Source organism: Stigmatopora argus, chromosome 15 (genome assembly GCF_051989625.1).
Source record: "Stigmatopora argus isolate UIUO_Sarg chromosome 15, RoL_Sarg_1.0, whole genome shotgun sequence".
Lineage (NCBI taxonomy): Eukaryota > Metazoa > Chordata > Actinopteri > Syngnathiformes > Syngnathidae > Stigmatopora > Stigmatopora argus.
The window spans coordinates 3021954-3040085 of record NC_135401.1 but is presented as its reverse complement, the minus strand read 5'-3'; the positions used below and the strand labels follow the sequence as shown (position 1 = coordinate 3040085).

General features: G+C 39.5%; 2 protein-coding genes across 5 annotated transcripts; one reads left to right on the top strand and one right to left on the bottom strand.

The window, feature by feature from the left end:
• The first annotated feature begins 1844 nt into the window (after window positions 1-1844).
• On the top strand, window positions 1845-13574 carry ldlrap1b (low density lipoprotein receptor adaptor protein 1b). Of its 3 annotated transcripts, XM_077621319.1 has the most exons (10): window positions 1845-2157; window positions 5744-5886; window positions 6089-6201; window positions 7588-7702; window positions 8099-8171; window positions 9048-9140; window positions 10389-10522; window positions 11302-11336; window positions 12209-12240; window positions 12583-13574. In XM_077621319.1, the coding sequence occupies exons 1-10, from the start codon at window positions 2073-2075 to the stop codon at window positions 12627-12629; spliced, it is 870 nt and encodes a 289-aa protein (XP_077477445.1). In that variant the 5' UTR covers window positions 1845-2072; the 3' UTR covers window positions 12630-13574. The 3 variants fall into 3 exon arrangements, with proteins under 3 accessions (XP_077477445.1, XP_077477444.1, XP_077477446.1); XM_077621318.1 differs by lacking the exon at window positions 12209-12240 and having other exon boundaries at window positions 1847-2157; XM_077621320.1 differs by lacking the exons at window positions 1845-2157; window positions 12209-12240 and adding an exon at window positions 2191-2294.
• Window positions 13575-14137: 563 nt separating this feature from the next.
• kop (askopos) lies at window positions 14138-17881 on the bottom strand. Of its 2 annotated transcripts, none has more exons than XM_077621317.1 (6): window positions 17618-17881; window positions 16249-16893; window positions 16017-16147; window positions 15101-15201; window positions 14693-14783; window positions 14138-14622 (listed from the first exon to the last, which is right to left on the bottom strand). In XM_077621317.1, exons 2-6 carry the CDS (start codon window positions 16873-16875, stop codon window positions 14508-14510), a joined length of 1065 nt encoding a protein of 354 aa, XP_077477443.1. In that variant the 5' UTR covers window positions 16876-16893; window positions 17618-17881; the 3' UTR covers window positions 14138-14507. The 2 variants fall into 2 exon arrangements, with proteins under 2 accessions (XP_077477443.1, XP_077477442.1); XM_077621316.1 differs by having other exon boundaries at window positions 14142-14622; window positions 16234-16893.
• Between the last annotated feature and the right edge of the window lie 251 nt (window positions 17882-18132).

Genomic DNA, 18132 nt, shown 5'->3' with positions numbered 1-18132 from the left:
ACGTCATTTTTTTCTGAACAGAATCCCCTGCCAACATACACCCAAAAAAAAGTCTCTTTTTCAGAAGTCATGATATACATTTCAAGAAAATTCATGCCCATCCCATTCACGACTTTGTGTGTCGTTTTCAGCCCAGTCAAAAACTGCTTCCATCAATTTCTTGCTCTTAGAAAACATTCGAAAGGGAAAAAAACTGAAATGGGCCGTGCAATGAGAGCAAGAGAGCTTTGAAATGCCAAAATGTTAAAATTACCGAAAAACTATTTCATCGATCCTCCTCAGTTGTCGTGCCAAGAAAGCAATTCTAATTTCCCCTCATTGAGCATTTAAGAATGTATTTCAAATGCAAGTTTGTCCATTATTCAATCAAATATGACTATATTGCGCGGGTAGATGAATTGTTTGAAAAAGACTGTCGTTGCCAGCAAAGGGACCCAAAAAAACAGCGGATTTCGTCTCATGAATGTTATACAGTATTTACAAGTGAATTTTCAAATTCACTTTCCTATCGACACATTTTCTTTTAGCAAATGGTTTGAGTCTGTTAAGGTTTCACCATCATCTGAAATGGTCATTGTTGTATATGTGGGTTTTCACCTTCAGTATATGTATCTCTTTTTTGGGGTTTGATTGCTGTCATTGGCTTTTGAGAAAAGTGTTGTGAAAATAAGTCTAGACAGTTGTTGGTTAACAGATTGTTGAAAGTAGAGAAAAGTGTTTTTGTTTTTTTGTTTTCTATGCCCAGTCACTGCTCTTCCCCCATCCGGCTCTGACCTTGGCTGCGCTCTGGCTCGCTGAGGTTTACAAGGAATAAATGTTTCTTTTTCTTGCAGAGTGGCAGTCTCCAAGTTTGGTTTGTTATTGGCTGTGCCCTTGTAAAAGGTATTGGCGATTACATTTCCAATTCAGTTTAGTTTAAGATTGGACAAGACAATTCTTTTTGTATAGGTGAACAAACATGTTTATTGTAGTAATAATAAGGGTGATCATACTTAGTTTTTTTTTATTATCGTGACCACTGGCTGCATCATCCGCGACATTCGAGGGATTACTGTAATTATGATTTAGCCTCGAACTCCGAGGTGCGTTTACACGTTGCAGCCACTAGAAGGCGACAAAACAAGTCAACACAGACCGACTGTTTAGAATCGGTATTTGAACATAGCAAAACACATTTAAATGGACATTTTCGATACACATTTTTAAAGTGATTAGTAAATCTGGTTGGCATTTTTACTTTTTAAATTTGGTGGGCTGGTTAACAACAACACTGTTCTCTTTGACTTAAATTGATGATCAGTTACACTGGAGTGCTCCTTTAATGATGTGGTGTTTAATATTGTTTGGTCTGAATGTCGCTTTTAGGGGTATTGTGTAACTGTTCGTCACTGTCACTAGTTTAAGAATGGATTGGGAGATGTTATGCAAGACTAGGCGTCCCTGTGGCCTGCGTCTCTTTTCTCGCAAAGCGTGTCAGCCTCTGAAATCCTGTTTTACTTGATTTTTTTTCTCTCCACCGAAAGCTCTGCAGGGATCATTTCTTGACTGACCATGGTGGGTAGAAACCGAGTAAAATAGAGGCAAACTTATCAATCTACAATCTTATCATAAAATTGAATTGAATTAAATGACATATTTTTTAAATTTATGCCGTCACTTCTTTTATGAACTACGTATTTGCTAATGCTAACTGATTATAATATCTAAAAAAAAAAAGAAGAGCTTTTTCACAACGCTCTTAATTGGATTTCAAGGGAAACCCGAGTGCCGCCCGCCCGGGAGGCCCGAGCATATTCCTCAAAGTAAAAGCACCGCCCATCCGGGATGGACGAAACTTCAGTCGAAACTCCCCACTCACGTTTTTGCTCCAAACAGCGTCACGCACACGATCAGGTCAATTTACATTTGTAACACCGCCCAAGGGGGGGCGAGCGTGTTGATCCACTGTCAATCCAACAACCGAACGGAAAGGACGAAAACAGATGAGAAAAGTTCAGGGGGAACCCTGTTTTAAAATAAGCGGGTGTTTCCGTACGCTTTGACGGGGGTTTGCCCCACTTTTCCACCGCGGAATGGACGCGTTGAAATCCGCCGGAAGGGCGATAATACGAAGCCCCAGCATCGCCAAACAATCCTGGTCAGGCGGCAGACACAAAAGTGAGTACATTCATTTTCTACTACGCAGCCGCCCGTTGATTAACAGGCAGCAGCTGGTGCTTGTTTGTTAGGCAACACGTCAAGCTAGCAGCCGACAAGCGTCCACCGGCGCGTGCCTAAATGTTACCATTCCCCAGGTATATACACTTGTTAGGGTAACTTCTAAGTAAACGTGGCAGATGTTTGACAGCCCGGAACTAAAGGAACACACGCTTGAAACTACTTTGGGCATTTTAAGTGATAAATGTGAACATTAACGTTTTGAACTTGAGTCGGAAATCATGGACACCCGTGGGAGCAGAGAACCAGTAAGATGATACTGCTAATATCTTATTCATCAAGTATCGTTTCGTTTTTGTCCAAACAGCGAACTCCGTCGTTTTTTTGTGAAAAATGGGCGTTTTTTTCTCCGCCACGTTGCGTCCGAGATTTATAACATGGAGGTAACAGGCTGGGAATGGGAAATTAGTGCTCGTATTTATGGCAATTTTAGCCACCGCTGTTGCTAGGCGATGCACGTTTCTAGGGTAAAAAAATGACTCTAACTAAGTATTGTTTAGATTAGTGCTTTGCTATTTACGGGGTATAATCGTCATGGAAGCCGTTTATCACATTTTTGTTGTATGCGGGCATTCTCATGGTTATGGTTGCACAAAGACAACCCATTTTTTTATTTGTTCACGGCAAGAGGAATGACCTCGTCGTGACCCCCCCCTAAAAACCACACACGTGATGGGGGCATTGAACGAGGTGATACACGTGCAATGTATTGTTTTGATGATGGAAGATGATTTGCATGCTCAGCAGGGATGAAGTGACAACGGGGTTCCAACGCCGTGCTGGTTTGCCAATGCTTTGGCATCCCAAGAAGACCTGGAAGATGCTCAAAGACCCCCAATCATAATGTTCTGCACAATTAATATCATCGATGGGGTGGGTGCGGTCGATTGGTCGCCCCGACCGCGACAACGGGCGACCAAAAGACCGGCGACTAAAAGACCGGCGACCAATCGACCGTGTACCTCGATGGGGACTGCCATTGGCTCAAACAGACAATCTGTTTGGACTGGGAGGCTACTAGCTCCTCCCAGTTCAAAGAAATTGTCGTATATAGCCGTCAGTGGTAGTAATGGATTTAAATGTGTATATTGTGTACTTTATCCATGATCCTGTATTGTGTCTTTTGGTTTTGTTCGAGATCCAGTGGTACCTCTACTTTTGAAATCAATGGGTCGCAAAAGTGGTTTTGTTCTAATTTTTGGTAAGTAGAGGTATATTTTACATGTAAAAACCATAATCTGTGTCAATGCTAGCAATTAAACCCTGGAACAATTATAACAACAATACATTATTATCTTTATACAGTTTTTTAAAAATGACTTTTGATCTAAAATAAAGAATAAAGTATCTTTAAAGTACATTCAAATCCATATTAATCTAATCCGATGTGAACACGTAGCAATATGGTAGTAATATGCAATATGCTCCTACGCAATATTCCTGTCGCTGTACACGTGTCCCATGTTATTATTATTTAATTCTCTCCCTGAAATAGTGTTAAATTAATAATCTATTTTTCAGTTTCTGACATAGTGTTCATGAATTTTACAAAATTGCTAAGTTTTGAGTGAGTAAGATTCTCCACAGGCACTCATACTCCATGTGTGGGTTTGTGTGGGTGGGCCTTGCCTTATCAGTGAATAAAATTCCCTTCTCTGTCATCCGTCTTCACTACATTCCTTGTTTCCTTCTGCTCGTGGGATTGTAACTCCTTCTAACCGTTCTATCTCTTAAATTATTCCTTCCATTTCATAATTTGACACTTGCGCACAGTCACGTCGCTTTGTGGTCGAGTGTGTGGAAATGTTTGTCGTTTCCTGCTTATTTTTCTCTCACTGCTCAGATGGATTTAGGCAGTTTGGCGAGTTGATCCGACCTCAATCTAATCTAATCCCCCTCAAATGAAAAAAAAAAGGGATTTTTACAAGTCTTAGAGTTGAGTTGAATAGGGCCATTGCTCACTCGAGATGTGTGTGAAGGGAAATGCTGTTTTTTTTAATAATAGCCTTGTCATGATACATCATGTTCTCAGACTCGGGCTTATAAATGTTGAAACTGAAATTACACGATGGGAATTGTTCCATTTTAGGAGATGGATGAAGGATTGAAAATAATTTGGGACCAGTTTAGTGCTAGTAGTTATGCTTTTAAAATCTTAAAATTTTAAACATATCACATATTACACAATGACAAAATTAAAAACTAAAATCTTACTGTAATAAGATATTTTAACAGTTCAACATTTTAACCCAAAAAAGTCTATGGGATTAATATGTAACTTGAAACTGTCTCTGACCCGAACATGAGTAAATGCTTATCATAGCATATCTTTGTTAGTGTAATCATTAATGGACACACTAAAAAAAATGTCTAATATACGAATTGGCATCGACCCAAAAAATACACTGACAAAAAGAGATCGTTTTAAATAATAAAATTGCTTGCTCTGATTAAATGCTTGAACAACAGGCCCTTATTTTACCTATGTTTTGAACTATTAACATAGACATCTTGGCTCACCATCCCACTGAGAAAAAAAAATAGCGCAAGTCCTGTCGGCCATATGTGTACACATATCGACCATATGTGGTCTCGAAACCCCGATATGTTGGCCACTGAATTAATAAAAATAGACCGCAGGGACTTTTAGCACCAGATCGTACATTTATTTGTACAGTAGTCCTTGTGTCTTGAGCTGGAAAAGTCTTCAGACCCACCCAGCAATTAACTTTGCCATGTTATTTAGACCAGTTTGAAGGTTCAGAACCAGTCATGGGGGGATTTGGCTGTATGTTTCCGTCTTGAAAATGTTCTAGAAGTATGCTGACTTGAGGGAGTCACACTCCTCCGTTCCCTTTTTAATAGTTTCACTTTGAGTTATTCGCGAAGATCATTAATATTTGACAATTTGCAACTCCAAGGAAGTATGCTTTAAAGTACATATGTATCTATTGTATTGTATGGAAATTAAGGTCTTCGTTAGTTATGATGGGAATAAAAAAAGAACAATATGTTAAGGATGCTTTCTATCTGTTAAAAAAAGATAACGAAAACACTGCCTATTATAAAAAATCAGAAAAACAAGCAGATTCATCTACTCTCAATTAAACACATGTAAATTATGTGATTAAATTTTTTCAATCCATGGAGGGAGGAAAAAACACTGACTCTTTTTTCTGTTGTATTTTAATAAATTCATCAAAAGGCAATTTTCTGCATGGATTGTTTCTGTAATTACAGAAGATAATCATCTTCGCTGACTAGAATAGACAAATAGCAGTGGGACAGGGTCTTTTAATACAACTGATTTTGCACAATCCTTTCAATAAAGCAGTTCAGTGACGCATAGCTAATTGAGGACAAGTCATTTAAGATTTGTTCATGATTTAGTCAACCCGATCATGTTTCTGTCGTGTTGGAATTCACTTCTGAATTTGGCACTGCAATGCATGCTTAACATGTTTTCTTTCCTCACCAATAGAAATAGAGCTTGACTTTGACATTGGATCGTGTTTGTCTTATGCAGAGCTTCCAGAAAACTGGACGGACACGAGGGAGACTCTTCTGGAGGGGATGGTGTTCCAGCTGAAGTATTTGGGGGTCACCATGGTCGAGCAGCCCAAAGGAGAAGAGCTGTCTGCGGCTGCCGTCAAGAGAATAGTGGCCACGGTGAGATGCACATTTTCCACTAGAAAAGTGTCTCCTTAACTCATTAGCGGCCATTGACGGCGCTAGACATCCAATCCACTTTGACATCCATTCTTGTCAGTTTCGGGGGCATTTTCAGGTCACTTCATGTTCATTATATTGCCTTGAGTGAATATTTTTCTCACACTTGTCCCATTGTCTTGTCTCATCTTTTGTCATTCAGGCGAGAGCGAGTGGAAAAAAGCTCCAGAAAGTCACACTAACCGTTTCCCCTCGTGGAATCATCCTTTACGACAGTGCCTCCAACCAGATGATGGAGAATATTTCCATTTACAGGTCAGTTCTCCCATGTCTTGTCTTGTAATGAGTGAGTGAGTCAACCGGGCGGGGCTCGGTTATTGAATATTTTCAGTCTTCGCTTGACTTCATCCCCGGATGAAAACGCAAAGTTTTCATCGCATGCCTGAACTTATCCGTCACTGGATTGCTAAGCGACGTAAAGAGGGCGGACGTCGGCGTGTGTGTTGTCTGTCAGGGAGCAGCCCAACATTTTTCTAAGCTTTCAGTAGCTGTGACTGAATGACATGTACCCATTTTCTTACACCCAAGTGATGCAACCATTCCCACAAGTAACAGTTTCCCATTGAGTTTTTTGTAAATGGAATATTTCGTAAGTAGAAATGTTTGTAAGTAGAGGTGTTTGTAAGTAGAGGTGTTTGTAAGTAGAGGTGTTTGTAAGTAGAGGTGTTTGTAAGTAGAGGCACCTCCGTATTTCATTTTCCCCCTTTTTCGTAATTGCATTATGTTGAGTCATTTTTTAATTTATACTCTATACTATTTATACTATGAATAAAGCGGGACCAAAAAATGGCTGCAGACAATTTTAGACTTGAAATTGGATGCTTGGATCCGCAGTATAAATCTAACCACGCTGCCATGGTTGTATATCATCGAAAATCTATCTGGATGTTAATGGCGCGGTTTTATAGCATTTATCTCTATTAAATCTGCACTCTGCAGTGTTGGGCTTTCTCCAAGTTGCTTTTTACTGCCGTCCTCGTTTGAGATGAAATTGATTTGAGTGCTTTCTGACAATCTGGCGTCTGACTTTTCATTTGTTTGCAGCTTTTGATGTCAAGATCGACTGTGATTTACATTTAGCTCAATTAATAGCCCTTTACTTTGCCAATGACAATTCTAGACCTCAAAACTATTGTCGTCGTAAAGGCTCGCAAGGAATAATCATATTTCACTGCCATTGACGGCGATAGGCGTCCAATCCAGTTTGACTGGGAGAAAGACATCAAGCGGCCATTGGAGATGGACTATCCTAATATTCACTAGGAAGGTGGATGATCAATAAAATGCATTGATCGGACGACTAGACATCCAATTTCCCAAACCCCCCATTGCAAACATTTGCCACTAAATCTCATATTGGCTCGCCGAGTTTTTCTCCTGAGCGCTTATTGATTTTGAATTTGTATACCTCTACATTCTCTCAGCCCAGTTTGTGTTCAATTCACCTTGACATTCACGACTCTTGATTTCCCAAGAGGCTAAAACATATCCAATGTTCAAATAGAAGTTTGTCATTTCCACACATGCTCTGTATTTAAAACCCACCCGTAAATTGCACCAAAAAAAATGCATAGCAAGGCTAACGTTGCGATCTAATCGGCACTTTCCTCGGTTCCTCAAATTGCGTGTGTTTGTTTTCAGAATATCCTATTGTACCGCCGATAAGATGCACGACAAAGTCTTTGCCTACATCGTCCAGAGTCAACACAACGAGACGCTCGAGTGCCATGCCTTCCTCTGCACCAAGAGAAAAGTGGTAAACAATCTATATTTTTGTATGACAACCGAGAAGCTTTGTGAAGGCTTTTACGTTCAAAAAAAAAAAAAAAAATGCATTTTCTTGAACGGAAGTGAAATACTAATCCAAAAGTGAAGGAAGGTGTGGATAGCTTGACATAATTTTCTCATCTCTGGAGGTTTTCAAACAAGTGAACCACACCCTCCACTTCCTTCCCCTCGCTAATTTGCCACTTGCCGAAAGGCTACATTGCCCTGCAGCTAAATAAACATGTCACGATGACTCGTCCTCCTCTAAAGTGTCTATTTTGTTAGCAATGCTCACATGTTCTCTGTCATAACACTGGTTTAATAGCCACACCATGGATGGGAAGCCTGTGAGTTATGTAATACTTATCATTTTCTTCTCATGCAGGCGCAAGCAGTAACTCTAACGGTGGCGCAGGCTTTCAGAGTGGCGTTTGAATTCTGGCAGTCTTCCAAGGAAGGTATGGACGCTTCCCCTTCCACGGGCGCCGAGAGCCGAGAGCCCAATGATAAATGGGCGGATTTCCTTTGTGTTGTTGTTGTTGTCTTTTAACCAATGAATGTTCACGGCAAATTCTCATAGAGAAGAACTTGGCCGTGACAACTAGGGGGAGGGGCCTCTGAGTACTTGATAATACGAAGGCTCCCCATATAGATGGCGATACAGAAATGACCGTTACATGGATCGGGAGTTTATTTTACAGTATGATGAATAAACACAAAAACAAGTCCTCCTCATCTTTCTGTAAATTTGTGACCAAATTGAAAGGGAACAGAATTTACTTAAACATACTATCAAAACATTTATGTGGCGAAACTAACACCCCATTGTTTAAGCTTGGCTTTTCATATAAATTACGTGTCAAAGTGGCGGCCCGGGGGCCAAATCTGGCCCGCCACATCATTTTGTGTGGCCCGGGAAAGTAAATCATGAGTGCCGACTTTCTGTTTTAGGATCAAATTAAAATGAAGAGTATAGATGTATATTAAATTTCCTGATTTTCCCCATTTTAAATCAATAATTGTAATTTTTTTAACCAATTCTTTGTGTTTTTAGTCCAAAAATCATTTTGTAAAATCTAAAAATATATTTAAAAAAAGCTAAAATAAACATTGTTTTATATCTATAAAAACTGAATATTCAGGGCTTTTAATCCAGTTCTTTTAATCCATTTATAAAAAAAATCTAAATATTATATCTAAAATGGTCCGGCCCATGTGAAATCAAGTTGACGTTAAAGCGGCCCGCGAACCAACCCGAGTCTGACACCGTTGATATAAATGCACCCTGTTTCTTTGTCCTCACCCTTTGCACTACTATGTTGTCACCCCCGCAGAAAAGGAAAAAAGAGCCAAGGCGGGGTCAGACGGCGAAGGAGTCAACAGCGCCAAGACTGGCGGCTCGGCGAGCCTTGGCAGCCTGACAGGAGGTCAGTCACCTCACCTGACAACAAAATGCCAACACTTGCCCTAGGTTGACTTGCGTCTAGGTCAGAGGTCACTTCTTCTCTGCAGCGCAAGAAAATGACATTAAAGCTTGAATGCACGTGATGCCTATCGAGTGTTAGGAGATAGAATTTGTTTTTACCCTCCACTGGAGTAACATTTTCCCGTAACCTCATTGTTGAGAGGGATGCTTCTACTCTTTCGCGTTGTGAAGTGGAAGCTATTGACATCTCATTAAGCCTGACGTCCTTAAAGGCATCGTTAGCTGAAAAGGCACTGCCAGTGGCACAATGGCCGCCCATCCAGTCATGTGTATGCGCATGTCCTTTCTCTGTCACTCTTAATATGTCAAATATTACATGCCTTTTCATACTTTGTCATATTGGATTGGATAACTTTATTCATCCCGTATTCGGGAAATTTCGTTGTCACAGTAGCAAGAGGGTGAGGATGCAGAAATAGGAAATGCATTTTAGACATAAATAGATGGGTAATAAGTTAATAAATAAATACATGAATAAACATATGCATGCATGCATATATACACGTATACACACATACATATACATACATATAAGTATAAATATATAGTATGATACTTTCCGGGCAAATCGTGAGCAGCTGGGTATTTTGTCATTGACATGAACTATAGAGATGTTGATTTGACTTGGATGATGTGCACTAAATACAGCATAATTCTCATTTTGATGACATACATCAAGTCCTAGGAAGATTATTTCAAGAAATAAAATGAGCTTGAAGCTTTGCCGCCTAATGGTAGTGCATGTAGTGTGGTTAGCAGTAGCATTAGCTAACTTAGCTTTGCTGGTTTCTCCTGTAAACTTATAGTCAGCCCAGATAAGTGCAGTAGGAATGGTGCCTGCTGTTAAAAAAACTGTTTTAACTGTTTTGAGTGGCCATTAGCTTAAAGCATCTTCACAATCAGGCTGGACACGCATAATTGACGCACATTAATCACCAGGCGAGTACATCTAATTACAGGTCAATCCAGCCATAGGGTGCTGTTGGTTTACTTTATGCTCACATTATGCACAGATGGGAACCTGACTGAGATGTATTAGATGCATTTTAAAGGAGAAATTTAATCTAGCAGCAACGGGATGCATGCAAGCTATGTTTATCTTGATGGGATGCAATTCAATATGTTTAGGCATAGAATACTTGCAGCAAATATGTGACAGTGTTCTTTCCTTGTTGGTTTTATTTTGCAGAAGTGGCTCCAACACAACTTTTAGATTTGGCAGAAGGAGACAATTTAACCTTGGTCCACTCAGGAACAATCCAAACGGATTTGAATCCCTTTACGGTGGATAATCACGCCACGGAGAACAACAATACAGTATGGGTGAGACCTCATCACTACGTTTATGCTATTTTTTTGATACGACTGAATACTGGACAGAAACTCCATGAGAAGGGAAACTTAAATTGGCGATCAGAGGGGCTTGTTCTGTTTTGCTACATTGGAAAATTACATATTTATCTTCCACAGCCTTATTTTAAAATGGAAAGCATTAATTTCCCCGGTCCCGGGAGATGCTAAACTCAATAACAGCTTTCTTCTGCAGACCCGAAACTTTTTGTCTGTCACTAAAAGGTGTCTTTGATTGAACGGTCGGCGACCTGCCACCTCCCTTTTTATTCGGGAGTGGCTCCCATCTGTTCACATACATGCCTGATTAGTTAGATGCAGAGATGGTTGTCCTTCTGGAAGGTTATTTTTTTTTTCCCTATAGAATGGTGCTGGAGCCATGTCAGAGTCGCCAGGAGGTTCTTTGTCACTATGTTGATGATGTTGGATGTTTGAACAACTTATGACCTTCATTAGAGAATGTTCTCTTTTTAGTGCAAAACTGCTTAAATGCAGGATTCTAAATAGGAAAGAAACAGCTTAGTGTGTATAGCACATAATAACAGAGTTTTTTTTTTTTTTAAATGACAGGTCAAAACGTTAGCTTGAGCCACCACAGGGCCAAAAGACAAAAATAACTTATTGCAAGTCACGGATGCATGAATTGATACCAGAATTATGAGATGTAATATTGCAGAATATCTTTTTTTATCCCCTTTTATCTCCTATGCTCAGATTAGGAGAAAAAAACTTATCATAATTCTGTCTTTCAGGAGCTTGAGGACGGTCTGGATGAGGCTTTCTCAAGGTAAGAAGGAGGATTTTTCTATTGGATTTAAACTGTCGGATTACTAAGTACTCAAAATACCTTAGCAATTTTAGTGATACTCTTGTTAATATGACTGTTTTTAGCCTTTACTATGTGAATTGAAATGATCTTATCACAAGTAGACATAAATTGCAGCCAATGAGTTAAGGGTGCTGTTGCTATTACTGAAAAATCAAATTTTCAAAAACAAAAAACTGTAGTTAACGAATTTCCCACCGAGTGGCGCAAATGTACGCTTTCCAGTGATTTTTACCCACTACAAAAAATGACAGCCAAACATTGGCTGACTGAAAATGTAAAACAGGCTTCCCTTTCCCTTTTGTTATATTGCTTGCCATATGCAAACATATGAAAATACTAGTATGTTAAGACTGATTGTGATATATAACTTTAATTTCGGGAAACAAATTGTCAGTACCCGTACGATGTCCACAATTTTCCACACAATGACACCTATAGTAAAAATGTAAGGAAGAGGCAGGCCACTAAAGATGATAACCAAATGCCAAATGGATAAATATCATCACCGTGGCTACATTCCCTGCCTTTTGGAGAACTTTGGTCAATGTGAGCTTTTTTTTTAAAACTTACCGGAGCTCCTATGCAACTTCAAGACCCTTTTTTTGTCCAAAAACCAAAGCCTGGTCTTCCTTTACACGGAACCAGTCGGTCCCCAGATGGCAAAATGTCCCCGACTTCCCTTCATTTTCGATCATAACCTCGGCTCAAACTTGCCCCGCTGCTATTTACCTTAGCAAGCAATTGGAAACGTCAAGCCGAAAAGTAAAATGGAGCAATTTGGGTGATTTCTTTGAACTCTTACCTGACCTGTCACGCTTGGCCCTTTCCAGCCGCAGTCTGGATAGCTTTGAATCCTGCTCAGGTAACGAAGTCATTCATTAATTATTTTTGTGAAAGTCACCTCATTGTCCCCACTCGTTTGTCCGGATCTCCATACTCAAAAAAAAAAAAAGACGCCGCCCAGAACCGTAGTACGACCGCCAAAACTCTACAAGACCCCACTCATTTCTCATACTTCATTTCTCGCCTTCCCAGCTACAGTATCCCACTTCTTGGGCTATTCCACCCAAAACAAAAGCCACGTGGCTCATGATTAACTGGTCTCCAGCCCATCTCCATATCCATTTATCGTCATTCACAAGCGTGCTCTGCTCTGTGGACTCCTTTATTTTCTTTTTTTTTTTGTTATTGTGTCCCTTCCCAGACTCGCTGAGTCTCGCACTAACCCCCAGGTCCTGGACATTGGGGTAAACCCTCAGGATTTCTCCACTGACGAGTGCCTGTCCCCGGGAAAATGGGACCAGGAAGACACAGACTTCCCAGCACAAAAAAACTCCCCGGGGTTCTAATCAAAAAAAGCCTCCGCCTCCGTAGACACCAGCAGGGGAAAAAGACCAAGACCACACGGGTGGATTTCCCCCACTTTCCCCGAAGTCTCAGACCGGCGGTTCCTCGCCCGCTTCCGCATCTCCTCCGTCGGAAGAGGTTGACGCGAGCAGGCTTTGCACTCGACACGCCAAAGCAATAGGAAATCCATTTCCCCCCCCTCCGTAAAAATGCAGTCGGTCCGTGTTTGTTTTGTTACAGCCAGTGTATCTCTCTTTTACGTCTCGTTACCCGTTTACTAGAAGTATTGCGCTTGATTTTTAATTTTTTCCCCTTGTTTATTTTTGTTTATTCATCATGGAGATTGTGGGGTGAGAGGACTTATACTCGAGTTTATCACAACACTGCTAAGGATGCTTTTGTTATCGTTTCACTCGACGCTGAAAGTCACCAAAGCGCCAATATTTACTCATATTGGGCAAAAACTGGAGTTACTACCTGTGTGCATTTTGGTTGGGCAATGCAAGCTTTAATAAAAAGTATGAATGTGCTGTTTAAGTGTGTGTGAAAAAGTGTAGAAACAATGACAATCTCCCCGTCACCCCACATGCAAAAGATATTTTTGCACTGTGCATGTATTCGTGTTTAAAGCACATCTTTCATGTAAAGGGAATTTAACGTCAAAGTTATTTATGTCATTCATACTCATACTTTGAACAGTGGAGTCACTTTTTATTACTTTCATTATTGACATGCCTGTAGCATTTATATAGCTGCTTAAATTGACCATGAAGTTTACCACAGAATTGTTGGATGATCATTGAAGTGTGCATATTTACAATGATATATATATATAAAGAGTATTCAATATCTGTGCATTTATTTTGATATATTTTTTTAGGTTTTCATACTGTTTATTTTGAGTACCTATTTAAGATTCATTTTCAAAGTGCATATGTCAATTTATTACTATATTTTGAACAGTATTGAAATACCATCATATTTCGAAAGCTTACCGTATTTTCACAACTATAAGGCGCACTTAAGTCTTAAATTTTCTCCAAAATAGACAGGGCGCCTTATAATCCAGTGTGCTTTATAAGGAAAAAAATTAAAATGTGTCATTCATTGAGGATGCGCCTTATAATGCGGTGCGCCTTATAGTCGTGAAAATACGGTAATTGGGTTTTATAATTTGCGAAAGTGGTCAGTAATGCAATGTTTCAACTTGTTTAATTTAAAATAGAGTATTCTAATATTTTACATTATGTTGTCCATTCCAGACCGCAGCTATAGCGACAACCTTAATATTACCAATAAAATACCATTTCAGTTTAAGATCATAACCAGATTCAATAATTTATTTTGGCATTCCAAAATGGGTATAATCAAAAAATGAGAATGGCCTACCAAGAAATAACTATTTTATTAGATAAAAGAAATGTTTGACCTCAAATGTACATCCATCTTAAAAGCCATTGCCATTACTACACAAAAAGCAAATACAACCAAAGTACTTAAAGCAAAATGTGACAATTATGGTTTGAAATTAAGTAAAATTGCACAAAGTTCAAAATGCTTACGCTGAATATGTATTTCTACCAAAAATCCATAAACACGCTTTAAAACATAGCAAACCATAAAAACACAAACATAACACTGCAAACGTTTGATATTTGTAAAACAAACACACACAAAAACACGTAAACGCATGATTTAGAAACCTAGTGCAAACCAGTAAAAGCATGCAATTGTCATACGAGTTATCATAACACTGTTAGAATAAAAAGGAAAAAGTGGAGCTCAACTTTTTCGAAATATTTTCTCCACCTTTTCAAAGCGCTTGTTTGTGGTTTGGTTCTGAAACCAATCGGATAGAGAAACCTTGGCCCGATGCCTGTTTCGTGCCCCGTACTTCCTGAAAAAGAAAAAAAAAGTTTTCCTTTAAAGGCCATCCACGCCGAGTGTGACACGCAACCGAACTGTACCTGTGTGTGAGGTCAGAGGGATGTTGCCACGGTTTCCCGGAAGAATCGCACCCCACTTGCATCATCAGATGCCAAACTTCGCTTACGGCATCTTTACAAAAGACGTCAGCACCGTTATAAAAAGTACTCAAAGTAACATTGTGGTACTTATGTCCAATGTTCCCTCTAATTTTTTTGTTTGTCTGGGAAGACAACCTCCCTGAGCACACTGAGTACTGGTGTGAGCAACATCATCATTGCTCGCTATGGGCACACACCAGTATCACACCTGCCATAAGCAACCTTAAAATGCCTGAAAACCAACAAATTCCCCCAAACCAATAGAAAATGTCCCGAAATTTGGGCTCTTTCGACCCGTTACAGACAATATTGACTTCATTTTTTTTCCCTGTGTGGCAACGACATTACCTCCATAGGGATTGGCTCCTTGTTGGATATGATTGCGAACCGATTGGATGTACGTCCTTTTATTCAGTTCCCAGTCCGCCTCGGTTTTGAACACCACAGGCCTTAAAAAAACATGGCAAAACTGACTTCAAGTTGACATTTTCAAAAAGTGCAATTTCTACCCTAGTTTTATAATGAACCTTGTATTTTTAAACTTACTTTTAGTATGCAATGGTGATAAAGTTCATCAATACATCTGAAAAGCTAAATTAATAAAACTAATGAAAAAAGAAAGAATTTTTTCCCCATACTACATGCCATTGATGGCACTAGACGTCCAATTCATTAAAACTGGGAGGCCTGGCCGTGAACGCCCATCTTCGTGCAATTGTCGTCATTGAGCGTCCAATCCATTTTGACTTGAGGGGGAAAATGGCAGCCAATGAGTTACACGAGTAGCCTTAAATCACATGTGTCAAAGTGGCGGCCCGGGGGCCAAATCTGGCCCGCCGCATGATTTTGTGTGGCCCGGGAAAGTAAATCATGAGTGCAGACTTTCTGTTTTAGGATCAAATTAAAATGAAGAGTATAGATGTATATTAAATTTCTTGATTTTCCCCCTTTTAAATCAATAATTATCATTTTTTAATCCATTTTTGTCTGTTTTTAGTTCAAAAATCATTTTGTAAAATCTAAAAATATTAAAAAAGCTAAAATAAACATTGTTTTAGATCTATAAAAAACTGAATATTCAGGTCTTTTAATTCAGTTCTTTTAATCAATTTATAAAAATAAAAAAATCTAAATATTATATCTAAAATGGTCCGGCCCACGTGAAATCAAGTTGACGTTAAAGCGTTAAAGAGTCTGACACTCCTGCCTTAAATGATTAATAAAATTGATTATCATACCCCAATGTAATCAGCAAGCTTCTAACCTGGCAACAGCGGAGTCTTTACTGGTACTGGGAATTGATACTGGTAACTGCTTTGTGCCGAGATCTTTATGGGATGCAGCTTGTGGACTGCTGGACGTAGCTTGATTGACAACCTGAACTGTAGACTCGCCCTAAAAAAAATCAAAATCAGCATTAAATAACTCTCCATCCAATGCGATGTGACCCATACATCAGTTCCCCCATTTTTTACAGGAACCTTAAAACTGATGACCAAATTGTCGTCACGATCCGGCAGATGTTCCGTCTCACTTGGCTCCGCTTTATTGCACGTTTCATTCCCACACACACGTTCCATGATGGACTTGGTGGAAGACTGTAGAAGCAAGAGATTGGGATCCTGCGCCATTTTTAGATCAGCGCCAGGGGAACCCAGCGAAAACCCGCACGAGGCGGGACTCGCCGAGAAAGAAATTTTAGACGTCGAATGGATCTCCTTTCCATTTGAACGGGAGTCAACCGGTGTGAGAAACAGGGAAAAATAACCGTCATCCTCCTCGTCTTTTCCGTCAGGATCAGAACTTTTAGAAGGTTTGGCGAGAGGCCTTTTAGTGAACCCTGAAACGCGAGCGTGGAGGACAGGCGAGTATTGGGCTCCAGGAGGGGTGCCGGAGGCCAGGGAAGCGTCTTCTCGTGGCGTCGACGTCATCGGACGAAACCGTTTCTTTGCCGGAGACTCATAGATGCTTTGGGGATTGATATTTTCCACTTTGAGCTTGGTGGCGCCATTGTTGACAATCTTAACTTTCTGATTGTCGAAAGAATTCGAGTTCCCGGGCAGATTTCCCAAGGCAAATGCCGACAAAGGTTGAAGTGCTCTTTTGAAGCTGTTGGACTCCATCTTGTTTTCCTCCCTCGCCTGTCAAGAGAGGATAAAGCGCAATATTTACATTTCCATTTATTTCCTGACTAGTATCATTAATAGGCACTTAAGACTGTAATTCCTTAAAAAATGCGCAATTGTAAATGAATCATTCTATACATTGAATTTAAATAAATTTGTCACTAGTAGACATTGAGTTTATTCAAAGAATTGGATGTCCATCGCTGTTAATGGCGGCTAATGTGTTCAAATGCAGTTTCATCATTTTTTAAGAAGAATAACATTTTTTATATAATCATACAATATCACTAAGATGAGACAGCTCTCATATTCATCAACAATATTCTCCACTATTTTCCTGGCATAATTGCAACATTTTAAATAAACTAAAACTAAAGCTTTATGAAGGAAGCCACGCCATTTTTTAGTTTTTGCATGCATCAAATATGTTTCAGTGACGTTCTAAAAACGTCCAAAAAACAACAAAGTCACCTATTTTTCATGTTTTTTTTTTCATGTTCATGATCGAAAGAACACTCCGATCGTCGTGGTTACTTGAAATGGTGGAGAAAATAATGTTAGTAACGCAATCGGTTTAATTTGAAATTCGAAACTCAGGCGTAAAGCTTATTTTTTTGGGTCTAAAAGTACTACTGCATAGCAACCACATTAGCCTGGTGCTAACATGTCCAATTTTAACTAGCAGAGGTGTTTAACTGGTCACGGTCAACAGGATTGATACCGGGGAGAAATAACTTACAAGACTCGTCGACTCGTCGGCAATTTAATGATAAATAAGAGCACAATAATTCCACCGGAGGGGCTTCGTGGGGCGTGGATGCCGTGTCTGGAAGACTAAAACTAAAAGTGGCAGGTCCTCCGTTCACACCTTGTCAATTGGGGGTGGTCCTCAAACTCAGAAGTTCAACTCTTAATGCTTTGAGCAGCTTTTTATGACGCGTAAACTAAAAAGAAATAAACTGGCAGTTCAATCAAATTCATAATATCATATGATCCATGGGAATCGATACATAAATTCATATGTAAAAACGTCTTGTAATTAGCATTTGTGTGTACACTGCCCCCTATGGGCAGAAGACTGAAATTGCAAGTCCGTGTTTCAGATCATGTCTTTATTTGAATGAATACAAACAGCGCGTAGCATTATGGGTAGTTCTATTGTACCTACTGTACGTTTATGGAATACGTATATACTATTCTAAAATGAATTAAAACATTTTTTTTAATGAAATTACATTTTGATCATTAAAAAAT

Excerpts from the sequence above, each read along its gene's own strand:
- ldlrap1b (XM_077621318.1), top strand. The coding sequence starts at position 2,073 with ATGGACGCGTTGAAATCCGCCGGAAGGGCGATAATACGAAGCCCCAGC. Across the intron at positions 5,887-6,088 it reads TCAAGAGAATAGTGGCCACG|GCGAGAGCGAGTGGAAAAAA; the intron begins GTGAGATGCACA and ends TTTGTCATTCAG. Across the intron at positions 9,141-10,388 it reads CCTTGGCAGCCTGACAGGAG|AAGTGGCTCCAACACAACTT; the intron begins GTCAGTCACCTC and ends TTTATTTTGCAG.
- kop (XM_077621316.1), bottom strand. The coding sequence starts at position 16,875 with ATGGAGTCCAACAGCTTCAAAAGAGCACTTCAACCTTTGTCGGCATTT. Across the intron at positions 14,784-15,100 it reads AGGAGCCAATCCCTATGGAG|ATGCCGTAAGCGAAGTTTGG; the intron begins GTAATGTCGTTG and ends TCTTTTGTAAAG. Across the intron at positions 14,623-14,692 it reads CCCTCTGACCTCACACACAG|GAAGTACGGGGCACGAAACA; the intron begins GTACAGTTCGGT and ends TTTCTTTTTCAG.